Source organism: Phocoena sinus, chromosome 15 (assembly GCF_008692025.1).
Source record: "Phocoena sinus isolate mPhoSin1 chromosome 15, mPhoSin1.pri, whole genome shotgun sequence".
NCBI lineage: Eukaryota > Metazoa > Chordata > Mammalia > Artiodactyla > Phocoenidae > Phocoena > Phocoena sinus.
In genome coordinates, this window is record NC_045777.1 from 68611306 (window position 1) to 68630442 (window position 19137).

General features: G+C 40.5%; 1 protein-coding gene across 6 annotated transcripts in view; it reads left to right on the forward strand.

The window, feature by feature from the left end:
- The first annotated feature begins 7072 nt into the window (after window positions 1-7072).
- The window catches only part of TNRC6A (trinucleotide repeat containing adaptor 6A), a 98483-nt gene continuing 86418 nt past the window's right edge, over window positions 7073-19137 (forward strand). For 4 of the 6 annotated variants that reach the window (XM_032603742.1, XM_032603744.1, XM_032603745.1 and 1 more), the window contains exons 1-2: window positions 7074-7261; window positions 7639-7686. In XM_032603742.1, coding sequence (XP_032459633.1) covers window positions 7257-7261; window positions 7639-7686 — 53 coding nt within the window. In that variant the 5' untranslated portion in view covers window positions 7074-7256. Of the gene's footprint in view, window positions 7262-7638; window positions 7687-19137 lie in introns of all 6 variants that reach the window. The other 2 variants (XR_004345593.1, XR_004345594.1) reach the window with 1 other exon arrangement.

The window sequence follows — 19137 nt, forward strand, 5'->3', positions numbered from 1 at the left end:
GGGCTGACCAAGTGTTCTATATAGTGGATTTTGGTTACACTAATTTTGGTATTTATTTTGACAAATAACTACACGGGTGTATTTATGTGTCAAAACTCGTCAATTTTTTTGACTTCAAAGGTGTGCATTTTATTGTATGTACACTATACCACAACAAAAAAGCAAAGGGAAATAAAACTGAATCAGTGGCGTTTTCAGGGTATACCATGGGGACTGGCAGTGGAGAAACACAGGAAGGGAAAAATAAGAGAAGTCTGGAAACAAAGTAACAGTGATATATTGGATGAGAGGGAGGGAAGAGTCAAAATTGACTCAGGTTTCTGGCTGGGCAGCTTAGTGCCAGGTATTACTGCTACCTGGGGGAAACTGTGTCTTTGGGGACAGGTTTGTGTGTGGTGGCGGGAATGGGACAGAGAAGGAATAAGGCTAAATTCTTTTATTTATTTATTTATTTATTTTTGGCTGCATTGGGTTTTCGTTGCTGCGAGCGGGGCTACTCTTCGTTGTGGTGCGCAGGCTTCTCATTGCGGTGGCTTCTCATGTTGCAGAGCACGGGCTGTAAGCACGCGGGTTTCAGTAGTTGCAGCACGCAGGCTTGGTAGTTGTGGCTCACGGGCTGTAGAGCGCAGGGCTCAGTAGTTGTGGCACACAGTGTTAGTTACTCCACGGTATGTGGGATCTTCCCGGACCAGGGCTCAAAACCCCTGCCCCCTGCATTGCAGGTGGATTCTTAACCACTGCGCCAGCAGGGAAGTCTGGAATAAGGCTAAAATTCTGACACAATCTGAGGAGCAGCAATTGTCTCCATTATTCTACCCTTAATCCTGTTAATCGTGCATTGCTAGGTTGTCCACTGGAGTAGCACTCCTCTGCTCTTTCCTCAGTCCACAGCAGTGGTTCTCCATAGGGTAATATTTCACCTCCACTCCTCAGAGAGGTGGGGAAAACTGCTGAAGGGTTTTGGGCTGTCACAAAGAGGTAGGATTCAGTGGAGAGGGGCTGGACAGGGACAGTCTCACAAAATGTAGGACCCCCCCCCCGACATTCTCATGAGTGAAAGCATGTTTGTAATTATCCAAGGACCTAACTCTTTACTTTATTCAGCATTACTATACACTTAAATTTTCAGTAATTCTATGTTCCCCTAAATTGAAAGAGAATTGTTCTCTAGTTGTTCAGAACTTGACTGAGAGTTGTCCTCTCTTCCAGATAAGTTACATCTCCTGCATCACTACAGTTCTTGGTGTATGAGTAGTTATTTCAACACTGCTGCACATTTGTAGGAGTGATTCAACACATAGGTGCCAGGATCTGCCGACTTTACTGAGTCTTCCAGTGTAGACCATTACCAAGTGTTTACATAGTGAAAGACATTTTATTTTATTTACTTTTCTTTGACTTCTTTATTTCAGACATGTCATTTTATGTGATTTTAAAATTATATGTTAGGTAGCTTATACTATCTATGATGATCATTTAGGGATAGAAAGGGTGGTGTTACAAAATATTTCTCATCAAAGGGAGCTGTGGGGTCTAATTGAGTTGAGAAAAAAGATCTACAATGTAGTGGTTAGTGATCTAGGCTCAGAAGCCAAATTGCTTGATTTTTACCACATTTTAGGTGACTCTGGGCAAGTTAATTATCCTCATCTGTAAAATGGGGATAACATCATTGGGCTGTGTTAGGACAATGATAATGATCAGTTAATATTTTTAAAGCACTTAGAACAATGCATAATTGGCATGTATTAAGTACCAAATAGATTTCAGTTAAATAAAATAATTATACTCTTTCCAGGAAATCTCATTTGTGTTCATGTTTTCAATATCCATTTATACATTATTGTGAAAATTTTTCTAAATTTAAAAATATTTTGAGTGAGCTTTGTCTAAATATATATATACAGATTTCATGATGGTATTTGGTAGAGACTTGGGAGAAAAAATAATCCTTTCAAGTACATAATTTTTCAAGTATTAGGCTAGTCATTTACCCTTCTTAGATAAGCAAGAGAGGGTTGAAGAATACTTAAGCTCTGGTAACCTCAGAAACCAAAGGAACAAAAAACCCAAGGAAGAAAGACAAATGGAGAAAAGATCTTATTTACGTTTAATTTTGTATAGCCTCTGTTTCTTACTATGCTCACTAAGAAGAAGCAAGAAGCTTCCTGAGATAGTTACAGATTCTTCCAGAGCTATTCCATAAAAAGCTATGGTAGGAAAGTCATTTAATGTTATATACAAATTCTCAAACTGGAAACTTCAACCATAAGGCATGCAACGTATTATAACATTCACTTAATCTAGAGAATATGCTTGTTGTAGGAAATGGCATTTGCTTACTTAAACCAGCTATGTTAGTGAAACCCATTACTCTGTACAGAACCTTGTTTCTGGTTTTGTTCCTAATTGTTTATACAAGTAAGTAAAAATGGTGGGCACCAGTGGATTTTAAAGCTAAATACAATACGAAGCCTGTTTTCATCCACAATAAGGACCCACAGTTAAAGCCTCCAGCCTGAGACCCTTCCTCTGCTGTTCCCTAGGTGCTGGGTTGGCTGCCCCTTATCTTTCAGCTCTCAGATGAAGCTTTACATTTTCAAAGAAACCTTCTTTGACCACACAATCTATGTAATGTTCCTTTGTGTTCATGCTTAGCACAACATTTCTTTCCTTCTGTGCACTTGTCATAGTTTTATAATTATACACTTTATAGTTGCTTTAAAAAGAAAAAATCTGTCTGCCTCGTTAAGACTTAATGCACAGGAGTCGTTGCTCCTGTATTGCTGAGAACTGGGCCCTAGCACAGTACCTAGCACAATATATTTGTTGCCCAGAGAGACTGGCATTTTAGCAATCTGGGGTACACAGGTGAGATATGGGCTAAAATATGAATTTGAGAGTCATCTACATTTAAATGGTATTTAAATACAAGAGAAAGGATGGAATTACCCCTCCGAAGGAGAAAGTTGAGAGACAGAGAAGGGGAAGAGTCTGGAACAAAGCCTTGGGGTTCTCCAACATTTATTTGGTACAAAGCAAGAGATGATGGCAAAGGATACAAAAACAAGAAATGGCTAGAGAGGTAAAAAGAAGCCCAGGAGAGTGTGCTGCCAAGACATTCCGGAAAAGAAGCTCTCTTAAGAAGGCAGGACTGGTCAGCTGTGACAAATACAGCTAAAAAGTAAATCAGGGGCTTCCCTGGTGGTGCAGTGGTTAAGAATCCACCTGCCAATGCAGGGGGACACGGGTTCCAGCCCTGGTCCGGGAAGATCCCACATGCCACGGAGCAACTAAGCCATGTGCTGCAACTACTGAGCCTGCATGCTGCAACTACTGAAGCCCACATGCCTAGATCCCGTACTCTGCAGCAAGAGAAGCTACCACAATGAGAAGCTGCGCACTGCAACGAAGAGTAGCCCCCGCTCGCCATAACTAGAGAAAGCCTGTGTGCAGCAATGAAGACCCAAGGCAGCCAAAAAAAAAAAAAAAATGAAGTAAATCAAGAGCAGGATAGAAATGTTACTATTGAGGCTTGAGAGCTTCAAGGTCATTTCTGACTTGATAAGAGCTATTTGTGGGGAGGAGTGGGGATGTCAGGTTAGAGTGGGCTGGGAAAGGAGGTGAGCAACTGAAGCAGCTGGTATAGAACACCTTTCCAAGAAGTTTTTCTGGGAAAGAGAGAAAAAAAAAGAAAAGAAAATGAGCTGGAGAGGAATGAGGCATCCATGGAGTTGTTTTTTGTTTTGTTTGCATTTTTTTCTTATTATGGAAGTTACTAGAATATGTTTGTATGATGATGGGAAATATTCAATACAGAGACTAATTATTAATAAAGAGAAGAATAGTAAGAGAAGACCCCTTAGTAGGCTTTTTTTTTTTTTTTTTTTTGCGGTCATGCGGGCCTCTCACTGTTGTGGCCTCTCCCGTTGCGGAGTACAGGCTCCGGACGCGCAGGCTCAGCGGCCATGGCTCACGGGCCCAGCCGCTTCCGCGGCACGTGGGATCTTCCGGGACTGGGGCACGAGCCCGTGTCTCCTGCATCAGCAGGCAGACTCTCAACACTGCGCCACCAGGAAGCCCTTCTTTTTTCTCAACCCTTGGGTGCTATTGGTATTTTGGTTCAGATACTCTCACGCTGGGGGGAGTGGGGCTGTGCTGTGCACTGTAGGATGTTTAGCAGAATCCCTGGCCTCTACCCACTAGGTACCAGTAGCATCCAGTTGTGACATCAGAAACCAGAAATTGCTAAATCTTTGTTGTGAGGGTTAGGGAGCCAAATTGCCCCAAATGAGAATCAATGATTTATCAAACCTAAGAAAGTCTAATTTTTTTTAAAAAAATCAGTTAATCTTAACCAGCTGTGTAAATGTTGATAAATATTACATTGCTTTATGCTTTTGTGGAAAACTATTCATAAACCTGGTATGAAAGCATACTGTTCTATATACACATGTTCATTTTTTTAACTCCTAAAGAAATGCTGTAATATAATTTTTAATGCTTTAAGTAGAAAGAACAATAAAAGAAAACAAACCCAAATATATGCATGGATGAATCGAACTTAGGGATATGGCAAGAAAAGGAAAGTCACTAGCATTTATTTTGTGCCCCCTACATTTTACACTTTGTAAACCAGATTTAAAAAAGATTTTTTTACATGCTCATTGTATAAAAATGAAAAAAAAAGCCAGATACATTAAAAGAAGGAAATTAAAAACTTAACTATATCATCAGTTAACATTTTGGTACATATGCTTTAGGACTTTCTGTGCATCCATTCATTCCCTTATACATTACCTTATTACACATCTCCCTGACAGAGGACAGGAACTGGGCAGTCAAGGAGGTTTTGTTTCTTTTAATGGGAGAGATTTGGGCATGTTTTAAAGGCAATGAAGGATCAAAGCAGTAGAAAGAGGAAAATGGGATGATCCGTAAAGTGAGGTTCCTGAGAAGGAATGGATTGCAAGCACAGAGTTGGAATCATCTTTAGATTAGGGGGGAGAAAGCATTGTGAGGGACTTCCCTTGGTGGCGCAGTGGTTAAGAATCTCCTGCCAATGCAGGGGACACGGGGTTTGAGCACTGGTCTGGAAGATCCCACATGCCGCGGAGCAACTAAGCCCATGCACCACAACTACTGAGCCTGCGTGCCACAACTACTGAAGCTCATGTGACTAGAGCCCGTGCTCTGCAACAAGAGAAGCCACCACAATGAGAAGCCTGCGCACTGGTAACGAACAGTAGCCCCCGCTCTCAGAACTAGAGAAAGCCCGCGCGGCTACGAGGATCCAGTGCAGCCAAAAAGAAAAGAAAAAAAAGAAAAAGCGTTTTGAGAGGATGGAAAGAATACACACATATGCACACGAATATATGTATCTTATTGTATATACAGGTATGTATATTGCTGTAACTACCAGTAGGTATCTTGTATTCTACATGAAGGTATATATTTTTACTTTATGTACACATATGTACCTTACTGTCTTCATATATAAGTATCTTACTGTATCTACATGCTTTCACAGTGTGAGCTACTTAGAACTTGCTTTTTTAGTTATTCTATTGTAACCATTTCCGCTGTGCCATTACCCTTCCTCTCCAGCATTTTTATAGTATCCTAACGCATGCAGTAGTTTCAGTTTTTTTTAAAATAGATCTTTACTGGAGTGTAATTGCTTCACAATATTGTGTTAGTTTCTGTTGCCCAACAAAGCAAATCAGTCATATGCACACACATGTCGCCATATCCTCTCCCGCTTGAGCCTCCCTCCCATCCTCTTTATCCCACCCCTCTAGGTCATGGCAAAGCGAAGAGCCGATCTCCCTGTGCTATGTTGCTGCTTCCCAGCAGCCAACTATTTTACATTCGGTAGTGTAAATGTGTCGATGCTACTCTCACTTCACCCCAGCTTCGCCCTCCCACCCCATGTCCTCAAGTCCATTTTCTATGTCTACCTCTTTAATCCTGAACTAGGTTCATCAGTACCATTTTTTTTTTAAGATTCCATATATATGCATTAGCGTACGGTATTTGTTTTTCTCTTTCTGACTTACTCTGTATGATAGACTCTAGGTCCAACCACCTCACTACAAATAACTCGATTTTGTTTCTTTTTAAGGCTGAGTAATATTCCACTGTATATATGTGCCACATCTTCTTTATCCATTCATCTGTTGATGAACATTTAGGTTGGTTCCATGTCCTGGCTATTGTAAATAGAGCTGCAATGAACAACCACTCTGGAGAACACTATGGAGGGTCCTCAAAAAACTAAAAATAGAACTATCATATGACCCAGCAATCCCACTACTGGGCATATACCCTGAGAAAAACCATAATTCAAAAGAGACATTTACCACAAAGTTCATTGCAGCACTATTTACAGGAGTTCAGTTTTTAAAGCCATGTCGTAATGTTGGACATTTTGGCCGTTCACAATTTTTCACCACCATCAACGCAGGACTTAATATCACGATGGTGACGTTATCTGTAGCTATCTAGGATTATTTTTTGAACAGAAGTTCATGCAAGTGGAATTGCTGAGTCAAATGGTCTGCAAAATTCGAAGGATAAAAATCGCTTTTAAACCTGTCATCCTCAGGTATGCATTCTTATCTGAGGAGGAGACAGAGAAGCAGAGAGGTTAAATAATTGGCCCAAGGTCAAAAATAATTAGAAGTGGCGGATTTCAAAAGCAGCGAGTAATCATCATGCTGCGGCTGGGGTAGAATTTGCGGTTTATGCGATTTTTTTTTTTCTGCTGTGTTTTGGTGGGGAGGGGCCGGGCAGCCGGGAAGGAAACTTGTGTCGCAGCAAAGGAGGAGAGGGACTCAAGTCAGAATCCGAGGCGGCCATGCAAAAAAGGCTGGGCTCGGAGTTCGGCTGGCCCCTGCAGCTGCGCGGGGCGCCTCGGAGGCTATGATCCCCCCACCCCCGCAGGGAGGTCCAGCCGGGGGCCGCGCCGCGCCGGGGTGGTTGCCAAGGGCCTACCCAGTTCTGCGGCTCTAGTTGCTAGGGCCTCCATCTTGAGGCCGGTGGCCGCGGCACCCCCGGAAGGGGTTGCCGAGTGGGGCATTCACTTCCGGTTTGGGGCCTGCAGCGGCGGCGGTGGCGGCGGCGGCGGCGGCAGCGGGTCGGTGTAGAAAATGGCGCTGGTGCAGCGGCTCGGGCTTCTCCCCGCGGCGCTACGGAGGGCTTGAGGCTCGCGAGCCTCACTCGCCGCGCCCCACTTGCTCGTGCACTTTACACACATGAGGTGAGTGGGGCGGGGGCCTCCCTCAGGGCGGGAGGAGCCTCGGGCGCTGCCGCAGGGCCCACGACTGCGGGCTGCAGCGGCGGCGCCGGGCGTCCCCGAGACCTCGGGCCTCGGCGCAGAGGGAAACCGGCTGCGCTGCTGCGGAGGCCGGGACGGGAGGCCCGGAGGGGCGGCGCTGCACGGCTGGGGCCAGGCCGGGGGCTGCGGCTAGCTCGCGCCGCCTGACCGCAGTCGGGTTGCAGCCCCGCAGCTTTGTGAGCCCCCCCGGGCTCCCCTCCCCCTCCCCCTCCCCATCCGGCCCCGGCGCGAGCCTCTGCCGCAGCAGCTCCGTTTTCATGCGCATTTCTCTCTCTCTCCCTTTTTCTTTTCTGTTCCAGAGAATTGGAAGCTAAAGCTACCAAAGACGCAGAAAGAAATCTTAGCAGGTAAGATGGGCGAGCTTACCGCCTCTCGACCTATTAATCTTGTATTTCCACTCTGGCTCGCCTTTGCTGGGTTTAGAAGTTACCCGGTGTCATTTTCTTTCGCACGCAGGGAGCAGACACGGAGAAGAGGCCGGAGGGAATACTGCATGGAGGGATTGCGGGGAGATGCGTAATTACGCGTGTGTTCCTTTCTTTGGGAGGTGGGGGGAACACAGCGAAAAGCAATTCTTGTAAACTTAGTTAAAGCATTTCTCACCCTTTTAGAATTTAATTAGGGACTTGTGCATTAATTATTATTGTAAATGGTTGCAGGCATTGTGTGACTCATGATTGAGGCGGCCCTTATGGCGGCTGTCAAACTGTTTTGGCTTCCCCGTTTATTACTTTGAATACGCAATTGTTGCATTTATAAAAAGATACTATGTGTTCGCATTTTTTTTTTTTCAACACATTGTAGTCAGAGCGGATTCTGTTGCACTGGAAACAGTGTTGCCCTTGAACTTTACCAAGCATAACTGCGTTTTGTTTTCTTTTGAAAATACATTTATATCTACGTTCGTGTGTGCTCTTTTTATCAGCTGTAAAATAATTAAAATCTGTTCCAGTAAGTGGTTCTCATTCCTTTTGGACCTGAGTGCTTTTTGCACTGGTAATTTAAATCTTCACCACAAAAGGGGTTTTTTGGGTTTTTTTTAAACGATGCCTTTATGGAAATGTTGAGCTTTATTGAGCTGTAATTGCTTAAGCATCCAGGGCATTGCACGTATTTAACTCTTTTTCACATTCATTTTCTGTCTTACAGTCTTTTCCTTTCTTATTCGCCGTTTTCTTTGCATCGTATTGTACACTCAGAACTTCTAGATTAACCTGATCAGTGAGCATGCTTTCTTTCACTTGAACAGAATAAAATAAAATTTCTCTATCTCAGGTCTTAATGTAGTTTGTGCTTCGTGATTATAAGTTTTATGTTTGTGTTGAGGTTCTTAATTAACATTCACAGTTCAAATCATCTGAATATTTTTCAGCATATGGAATCATTTCAAACTGCTAGTCTTTTGAGTTTTATAGATATTAATTTGTTAAAGTGATCATTAAAGAATCTGTTCAGTCGGTGAAGGATGGACGTCATCGTCTTACCAAACGAGATTTTCTGTTATTCAAAATAGTTACAGGATCATTTAAAGGAAATTAAACCCGATGTCATTGACTAAATACTGTTGGATATTTAAATAAGTTTTGTCAAAAGCTATTAAAGAAATGTTAAGATAGGAAACCATTAAATAAAACAGGTTGAATTTTAAGGTGTAATGTCAGAAAGGAGCTTGGAGGTATCAGTCTGTTTCTCTTTTTTGCTTTGTCAGGTAACTATATCAGTGTAATTCCTATGGAGGTTTTCTGGGACTATAAATTAAAAATTGTCTCTACCACAGGTATAATTTTTATATGCTATTACAGTTGGATAGAACTTGGAGTCTCTGTATCATCTATATATGAGAGTCTGAATCCCAGCTTTGGCACTTACAGTATGACCTTGACTCTGGCAAATCACTTAGCCTCTCTGTTCCTAATCTATAAAACAAGAGGTTTGGGCCAGCTAGTTGCTAAGGTCTGTTAGGTCCCTAGGGTTTTATAAAAAGGAGTCAAGTGTTGTCCCTGGCCACAGAGAGCATGTGCAGTCTAGGAGGAGGACTGTCATGGGTACATAAATAACTAATACAAGGTAGATGATGTAAGAGTCAAAAGAAGATACCATTCCATTCATATACTTAGAGGCTGTTCAGTTGGTCAGAAGGAATGAAAAGGAAAAAACAACAGGGCACAGTGTACTAAGGACCTTGTGAGAGGGGAACATTTCCTAAAGGTTAAAAGTTTCCTGAGGAGGGAGAGAGATGATTAGGTGGGTAAATGCTTCCTTTCAACTCCATCCTTAGCTCTGTGCTTCCTTTTCACAAATAAGGAGAGTATGTCTTTACCCATTTGTGCTCTCCCCAGGGAGGCATTATCCTATATTCATTCAGTAAACATTTCTTGAGCGTCTTATATGTTCCAAATGGAAGACTAGGCACCAGGGAGGGGAAGAATGGAAGTAGCTGAATTTATTGAGTGTTTTTTCTGTCTGCCTGGCACACTTTTCTGAAGGTCTTATATTGACTCATCTGATCCTGGAACACTGTGAGGTAGGTACTTTTACTGTTCCTGTTTTATAGGTGAAGACTTTGATGCACAAAGAGGTTAAGTAGCTTTCAGGAGGCCACACCACTGGTATACTTTGGACTGTATTGTGTTGCTTCACAAGAGGCATGGTTTTTCACCTTGAAAATTTGAACAAATCTTGGGGAGGCACAACCCACACATACAAGCAACACTTCTAGATCAGAATTTCTCAACCTGGGCACTGTTGACATTTTGACCAGATTATTGATTAGTGTGAATTCTGCCCTGTGCATTGTGGGATGTTCAGGCAGCATCTACCAGAAATACTCAGATGTGACAATCAAAAATGTCTTCAGATACTGCCAGAGGTCCCCTGGAGGGAAAAATCACGCACACTGTTGTAGATCTTCATGTTCACGAAGATAACCAACATTTGGATTTTTAACGTTAAATCTTTAAATGTTAAATATCTTTTAATACCATGGAACTCAAATTCCTATTGTATAGACCCCCTGTTTGGAAACTCTAGTCTCTGAATGAATGACAGAGTTACATTGCCATTCTCCCTTCCCTCTGCTTAAACTGCAAACCCTCAAGACAGCATGCTAGGTAGCCCGTGCCAGTTAAACAAAATTGGGCAACAATAGATAAGTTCAGTTGCCCACACAAGGTAAACTATCTAATTTACTGTTGGCCATTAAATTGTCACTTTTTGTCGGTATCCTGGCATTCAAAGAGAACTGTAATGGCTAGATGTGTGAGATCGCCATTGGAACTAAATTTTTAAGAATGGAATCAGTTTGAAAGGCATGAGAAAAGCACTGTAGGAACAACAGCAGAAATGAAGGCACAAAAATCCAGAAAGTATAGGGAATTTTGAAATAGCAATAAGTAGTTCAGTTGGATTGGCATATAAGGGTGGGGCAGGTGTAGAGTTTCTTGAATATCAGGTTGAGGACTTTTTGCATAAAATCTTACATTGTGGGAAGCTACTACATGCTTTTAGGTAGGGTGGTGATAGGATAGAAAAATGATAACTAGTGATCTGGGAAAGAGGTGTGATGAAGACATGAATTAAAATGGTAGTAGAAAAGAGGGGAGAGTGTGAGATACTAAAGATGTGGAATATGGGGTTTGGCAGCTACTTAGTCCTGTGATTAGTTGTGAGAGGAATAAAATACACGGGGTCTTTATCTTGGCTGAATGGGAGATTGACCCAGCTTCTGAACAGAATAGATGTGAGAACAGAAATAGGGAGAGATAAGATGGTAAGTTACAGTTTATAGTTGTAAAAAATCTCTTGTAACTCACTTATCTAACTTAAAAAAATATATATATATCCAAAGTGATAGAATCATTGAATATTTAGATCTGGACCATGATCCCCAGCCAATATTCTGATCCCTTCATTTACAGATGAGAAAGCTATGGTCAAGGTTATAGTCTCTTAACAAGTGACAGAAGGCTGGGATTCAAACAGGCCTTTTGACTCTCACTATAGGGTTCTTACAGCTAGGCAGCATTTTATTTTATATTGCACAATAGAAAAGAGATAACTTTGATTTCTCCTTCTTTCTGAAAACATGAGAACAATTCCCTCAATATTTTTGTGACTATTTACTAATTGACTGTAATATAGGGTGTGTTGTCTAAAGTAAGAGCTACATGCTTCATGTTATGCTGATTTTTCTTTCTCCCTAAACCAACCATTAATGTCATCAAGAGAAGTCATTAAAGATGCTGTGTACCATATAATGTAGCATCTAAGCTGGAACGTTTTTATCTGAGACACCTTTACTTGGGACATGCTAAATAAGAAAAGACTAGGGATAGCAGGAGTAAACCAGAGCATTAGGTCTTCCTAGATAAGGTGGACCCCTGCTCTTGGAATTCACCGAACTTTATCTGGAAAACAAAAAAAAAATCATTTTCTGATTTTGGTTAAGCTTTTCTGTTGCTTTCCTGTGATGTAGTTTGTAGGCCAGCAATTTCATATTAGTAGGTTTCTTTCTAGCTTTATTTGGCAGCTACGTGGTATATCAATTGGTAGAATAAATGAATCACAAACTGTAAGCTTAATTTTAAAATGTGTAACAACCCTCTGGAAGTTTTAAATATAAACATCATTAAAAAAATCTGAGTACCATTCTGTAACTCTTGTGAGTTTTGGCATCTGAAGTAAGTGTGCAAGTATAAAATACAGTCCTTTACAGTTCTGTTTTATGACAACCTCAGAAGTATTGCCCATAATTGGAAAGACTAAATAGATATGGCTGTATATATTCTTGTCAGACTGACTTATGACGTCTCTCACTCAAAATCGAGAAAATGTCCCCTCATTTAAAAAATTTAAAAAATCATTCTGATCTTCAGCAAAGTAGCAAGAATAGTGCAACGAACACCTGTATCTCCACCTAGGTTTACCAGTTACTAATATTTTGCCAAATTTGTTTTATCATGCCCTCTCACCCCTAAATAAGACAATATGTATCTCCCAAGAACAAGGGCATTCTACATAACAGCAATCAAATTATCACAGTCGGGGAAGTTTAACTTTGTTACAGTACTATTTGGTCCATATTCAGATTTTTCCAGTTGTCCTAATAATGTCTTTTATTTATTTATTTATTTTGGACTTTTTTTGGGGGGGTCGGGTAGCTATTTAATTTTTTTAAATTTATTTTATTTTTGGCTGCGTTGGGTCTTGGTTGTTGCGCGCAGGCTTTCTTTAGTTGTGGCGAGCCGGGGCTACTCTTCGTTGCGGTGCGCGGGCTTCTCATCACGGTGGCTTCTCTTGTTGTGGAGCACGGGCTCTAGGCGCGCGGGCTTTCAGTAGTTGTGGTACACGGACTCAGTAGTTGTGGCGCATGGGCTTAGTTGGCTCTGCAGCATGTGGGATCTTCCCGGACCAGGGCTCGAACCCGTGTGCCCTGCGTTGGCAGGCGGATTCTTAACCACTGTGCCACCAGGAAAACCCCTAATAGTATCTTTTAAAATATAGTTTGTTCTTTTCTCTCAGCTCTTTAATCCAGGGTTGCATTTAGTCATCTGTAATTTCCTTCCATCAGGAGCAGTTCCTTATGCATTTCTTCCCCTTTCATGACATGGGCGTTTTGGAATAGTCCAGACTAGTTGTTTTTGCAGGCTTCAGTTTGGATTTGTCTGGTTGTTTCTGTATGATTAGATTCAGGTTAAACCTTGTTGGCAGGAATATCACATAGGTGATGTGTTTGTTCTTAGTGCATCACATCAGGCTCTCTCCCTGACCCCTTTGAAGGAAGTTAGCTAAAAGTTTAACCAGTACTTTTACCTTTACACTAGCTCAGTGCTTCTTTCATTTTAGGATATGACAAGCAATTAGTTGAAACTGAGGTATAATTTTAAATAGTTGAAGTTACAATAATTACAAGTCTTTTTTAAATTGGCCAACTATAATGATTGCAGCTTTTTTGAAGGGTTATTCTGAAGGTAGCTCTTCCATTGTTAGACATAAAAGTTGCGTGTTTTTGGCTTTCACCAGTAGTAAAACTGAACCCTGGTAAGAAAATGAAACATAGGACTGGGCTTGTGATATGCATTCTTCAAAAGATACCCCAATGAAGTTAGAGTGGCATTGTGCCACCAGAACAGGGTTTCTCATCCTGAATTCCACAGAGGGACCACAGGTGGTATGAGGTAGTTTGAAAAACTGAATGTGTGCTTTTAAAAAAAAAAAGATGATCCTCAGCATTTATCAGATTTCAAAGGCTCATGGCTCTGCAAATATTAAGAAACATTGTGTTATAGGGGGGATGTTAGAGGAGCTGAATAATGTCAGTAAAAGGGAGATTTTAAGATTTAAAAGAGAGAAAGTAACATTCAACTAAGGCATAGTTTCTCTCAAAAAAAAAAAACAAACCCAAAAGACCAACATGAAAATGCAGTTGTCCCTCAGTATCTGAGGGGGATTGGTTCCAGAACCCGCACCCCAGCCCATAGCAAAATCCAAGGATGCTCGAATCCCTTATATAAAGTGGTATAGTATTTGCATATAACCTGTACACATTCGCCTGTGTACTTTAAATCATCTTTAGTTTACTTATAATACCTGATACAATGTAAATACTATGTAATAGTTGTAAATACAATGTAAATGTTATGTGAACAGTTACCCATGTATGGCAAATTCAGGTTATGCTTTTTGGAACTTTCTGGAATTTTTTTTGATCCTTGGTTGATTGAATCTGTGGATTTGGAACCCGGGATATGGAGGGCCAACTGTATAGTTTAAATGTCATATTAAGGTGGTCTTACTTTTAAAATGAATTGCATACTCTGTGTGAGCTGGTTATGAAGCAGAAATCCTAGCATTTCTACTCTTGTAACTAGGGAAAAGCATTTTGAATTTTAGGCAGTAGTATGTTGTGTGACCATGACTCAGCTGACTTCCCATTTCAGATGGAATGTTCAAAACAGATTGAAACTTGGTTAAGGAATTTTATACTTTGAACCTTACAAGATATTTTCTGCAAACAGCAATTGATTGGATTTTGTATAATAACAAACAAGATTAAACCAAGTCACTTGTTTTGCTATTCTTACTAGTGGTTTTGAGTCAGCCAGCATTTATTGAACAGCTTGCTGCAGTGATATTGAATATTTTTATAATTTTGACATCTGTGTTTTGTTGACTTGGGTCCCTTCTTTCTCTTATTCTTTTGGAGGATCCCCCTGAAACACAAGGAAATAGTGCTGTGTGGTGTGAAATATGCACTAATTTAAAATGTATTTTTAAGCATTACTTTGATAATTGACCATACAAAGGCTGTCAGAGAAATATGTTTTACTTAATATTCTTCTTGTGAATCCCTAGGTGATGTGAGGCATATAAGTGAGAATCTTACCATGTAAAAATAGAAAGGTACATAAAATGTGCATTCTCTACACTGCTGCAGGTTAATCATGCTCAAGCCACAGTTCTGAGCCTGTCACTCACTATTTCTTAGAAACCTCTGCTGCCTCCCTAGTGACTCTGGAATTGAAGCCCAAACTCTTGTCTGTGCTAAGCTTATCTGTTTAGCTTTATCCCTTCTACCTTTTGCCCTGTCCTCAGTTCCTCCTTCTCTGAATGTCTCCTTCAATTTCTACCTCAATTTTTTTTTCTAACAGCTTTATTGAGATTAAATTCACATACCATAAAGTTCAGTCTTTTTTTTTTTTTTGCGGTACGTGGGCCTCTCACGGTTGTGGCCTCTCCCGTTGCGGAGCATGGGCTCTGGACGCCCAGGCTCAGCGGCCATGGCTCACGGGCCCAGCCGCTCTGTGGCATGTGGGATCCTCCCGGACCCGGGCACAAACCCGTGTCCCCTGCATTGGCAGGTGGACTCTCAACCACTGCGCCACCAGGGAAGCCCTAAAGTTCACTCTTTTAAAGTACATGATTCAGTGGTTTAGTATATTTACAGAATTGTGCAATCATCACAACTACCTAATTACAGAACATTTTTTTATCCCCCCCCCCCAAAAAAAAACCCCATACCCGTTAGCAATCACTCCCCATTCACTCCATCCCCTGGCAACCACTAATCTATACTCTGTATGGATTTGCCTATTCTGGACATTTCATATAAATAGAATCGTATAATATGTGGCCTTTTGTCTTGCTTGTTTCACTTAGCATGTTTTCACAGTTTATACATGTTGTAGCACGTACTTAATTCTTTTTATGGGCAAATATTCCATTGTATAGCTGTACCACATTTTGTTTATCCATTCATCAGTTGGTGGGCATTAAGGTTGCTTTCACTTTTGGGCTATTATGAATAGTGATACTGTGAACATTGATGTGCAAGTGTTTGTGTGGACGTACATTTTCAGGTCTCCTGGGTATGTACTTTGGGGTGGAATTGCTGGGCATATGGTAATTCTATATTTAACTTTTTGAGAAACTGCCAAACTATTTCCAAAGCAGCTGCATCCATTTCACACTTCCACCAGCGGTGTATGAGTATTCCATTTTCTCCACATCCTCACCCACACTTGTTATTGTTCTTTTTGATTATAGTCATTTTAGTGGATGTGAAGTGATATCTTATTGTGGTTTTGATTTGCATTTCCCTAATGACTGATTATACTGAGCATCCTGTCACATGCTTACTGGCCATTTGTGTGTTTGATGTGGAGAAATGTCTATTCACATCCTCTGCCCATTTTACAGTTGGTTATATTTTTATTGTTGAGTTGTAAGAGTTCTTTATATGTTCTAGATACAAGTCCTTTTTTAGATACATGATTTACAAATATTTTCTCCTGTTCTGTGGGTTGCCTTTTCACTTTCTTGATGTCCTTTGAAGCACAAAAATTTAAAATTCTGGTACGGCCGATTTGCTGTCTTAACCATTTTTGAGTGTACGTTTCAGTGACAGTAAGCACATTCACAGTGTTGTGCAACTGTCACTGCCAGTGACTCTTTTCATCTTGCAAAACTGAGACTCTACCTATTAAACAATGACTCCCCATTCTCTCCTCCCCTCTACCCTTGGGAAGCACCATTCTACTTTCTGTCTATGAATTTGACTGTTATAGGAACCTCTTGAGTGGTTCCTAGAACCACTCGTAATATTTGTCCTTTTGTGACTGGCTTATTTCACTTAGCATAATATTCTCAAGGTTCATACATGTTTTAGAACATTAGCCAATTGATTTTTGTATGTTGATCCTGTATCCTGCATCTGTGCTGAACCCGTTTTGTGTGTGTGTGTGTGTGTGTGTGTGTGTGTGTGTGTGTGTATTCCTTAGGACTTCTATACATAGGACCATATTAACTGTGAATAAAGATAAGTTTTATAATTTCCTTTCCAATCTTGGTGCCTTTTGTTTCTTTTTCTTGCCTAATTTTTCTGACCAGAACCTATAGTAAAATGTTGAATAGGAATGGCAAGAGTGAACATCCTTGTCTTGTTTCTAATCTTAGAGGAAGAGCATTCAGTCTTAACCATTAAATGTAATGTGAACTGTGGGCTTTCTGTAGATGGCCTTTATCAAATTAAGGAAGTTTCCTTCTATTCCTAGTTTGAATGTTTTTATCTTGTCATGAAAGGGTGTTGGATTTTGTCAAATGCTTTTTCTGTGTCTGTTGAGGTTTATGCTTTGTTCTGTTAATGTTGTATTACATTGATTTTCATATGTTAAACCAACTTTGCATTCCTGGGATAAATCCCTCTTGGGCAAGGCATATAGTCCTTATTATATGTTGCTAGATTCGATTTATTAGTCTTCTGTTAAGGATTTTTGAGTCTGTGGTCACAAGGGTTATTGATCTGTAGTTTTCCTTTCTTGTGATATCTTTGTCTTTTGGTACCAGGTATGGTCTGGTTTGGAATCTACAATCTGGGGTCTTGAGCTGTTTGGTTTGGCATCTACCTCATTCTGCATTGTGCATTAATAATTGTTTTTATATATCCAGTTCCATTTTTTCTTTTTAATTTTTTCCCACTTTATTAGGTATGATTAACAAAATTAATTCCATTTTCTTTCCCCCAGCAGTTAGTGCATTGCCCGTGTATTTGTGTGTGTTTTATTGAGATATAATTGACATCTAACTTTGTGCAAGTTTAAGGTGTACAGCTTGCTGCTTTGAGATATTTATATGCATGTTTACCCTTGAACAACATGGGTTTGAACTGTGTGGATTTTTATATGTAGATTCCCCCCCCCCCACTAAATACATATTACAGTACTACATGATCTGTGGTTGGTTGAATCAGTAGATGTGGAACTGTGGGTTTGGAGGGCCAACTGTAAAGTTATATGCAGATTTTTGACTGCATGTGGTCAGTGCCTCTAACCCCTGCCTTGTTCAAGGGTCTACAGTATTACAATATGATTACCACTGAAGCATTAGCTAACATCTCTATCATGTCACATAATTATCATTTCTTTTTCGTGGTGAGAACATTTAAAATCCAGTCTCTGAGCAACTTTGAAGCATACAACATAGTATTGTTGACTGTAATCACTATTCTGTACATTAGATTTCCAGAACTTATTCTCCTTAGTTTCAGGAGTTGCAGGTTTGTACTATTTAACAACATCTCCTCAATTCTCCTATCCCCCAGCCCCTGCAAGTTCAGGTTTTTTAGAGTCCACATATAAGTGATAATCATATAGTATTTGTCCTTCTCTGTCTGACTTATTTTACTCAGCATAATGCCCTTAAGGTTCGTCCGTGTTGTTGCAAATGGCAGAATTTTCTTCTTTCTCCAGGCTGAATAATATTCCTTTGTATGTGTATACAACACCTTCTTCATTCATTGATGGACACTTAGGTTGTTTCTGTATCTTGTGAATAATGCTGCAATAAACTTGGGAGTGCAGATATCTTTTTGATATCCTGTTTTCATTTCTCTTGGATATATACCCAGAAGTGGGATTGCTGGGCCATTAGTAGTTGTATTTTTAGTTTTTTAAGGAACCTCCATACTGTTTTCCATAGTGGCTGCACCAATTTACATTCCCACCAGCAGTGCACAAAGGTTCCCTTTTCTCCATGTCCTCACCAACACTTGCTACACTTGTTACCTCGTGTCTTCTTGATGACAGCCATTCTAAGAGGTGTGTCAATTCCGTTTTCTACTGTATGCTCTCCTTTCTTTGGTCGCAGTCTTCTTTGTGTCCTAACTTTAGTTTAGTGCCGTATTTTGTACCTAGTTTCTTGTAGCTAATGTTTAGTGTACACTTATGTGCATCTCTTAAGCACTTCGTCTGCATTACCTAATTTAATCTTCACAACAACCCTCTGAGGGAGGTACAGTTTAAGACCTCTTATAAACAAGGAGACGGAGGCTTTAGAGAAATTAAACAAGTTGCTTACACAAGGCGGTAGTGGAGTTGAGATTTAAGCCCACATCTCTTTGGAATCAGAGCCAGAGCTCTTAACCTCATGCTGTGCTGCCCAGGAAATGCTTGTTTGAATAGATTGGATTTAAACTGGTCCTTAAAGAAGTAGAATGTGGGTAGAAGAGAGTGAAAAGAGTGCATGTTTGGTGGTGGATGGGGTTAGAGTGTTAGTAACAGCAGGGAAGAAGGAATTGGTATTAAATTGGAGTACTAATATAAGTAGAACTGCTTTTTGTCCCCAGAACAGTAATTAGTTCTATTTGGAACAGTGAGATTAACATCTGAAATAATTAGAAAATGAGCATTGTTTAATTAGAGGTCAAGGGTGAGTTTTATTTGAGTTGGAAAGAATTATGAAGGAACTAGTAATTGTTAAGCCTCAAAAGAGGAGTAGATTTAGGAGCGTAGTTTAGCAAACCG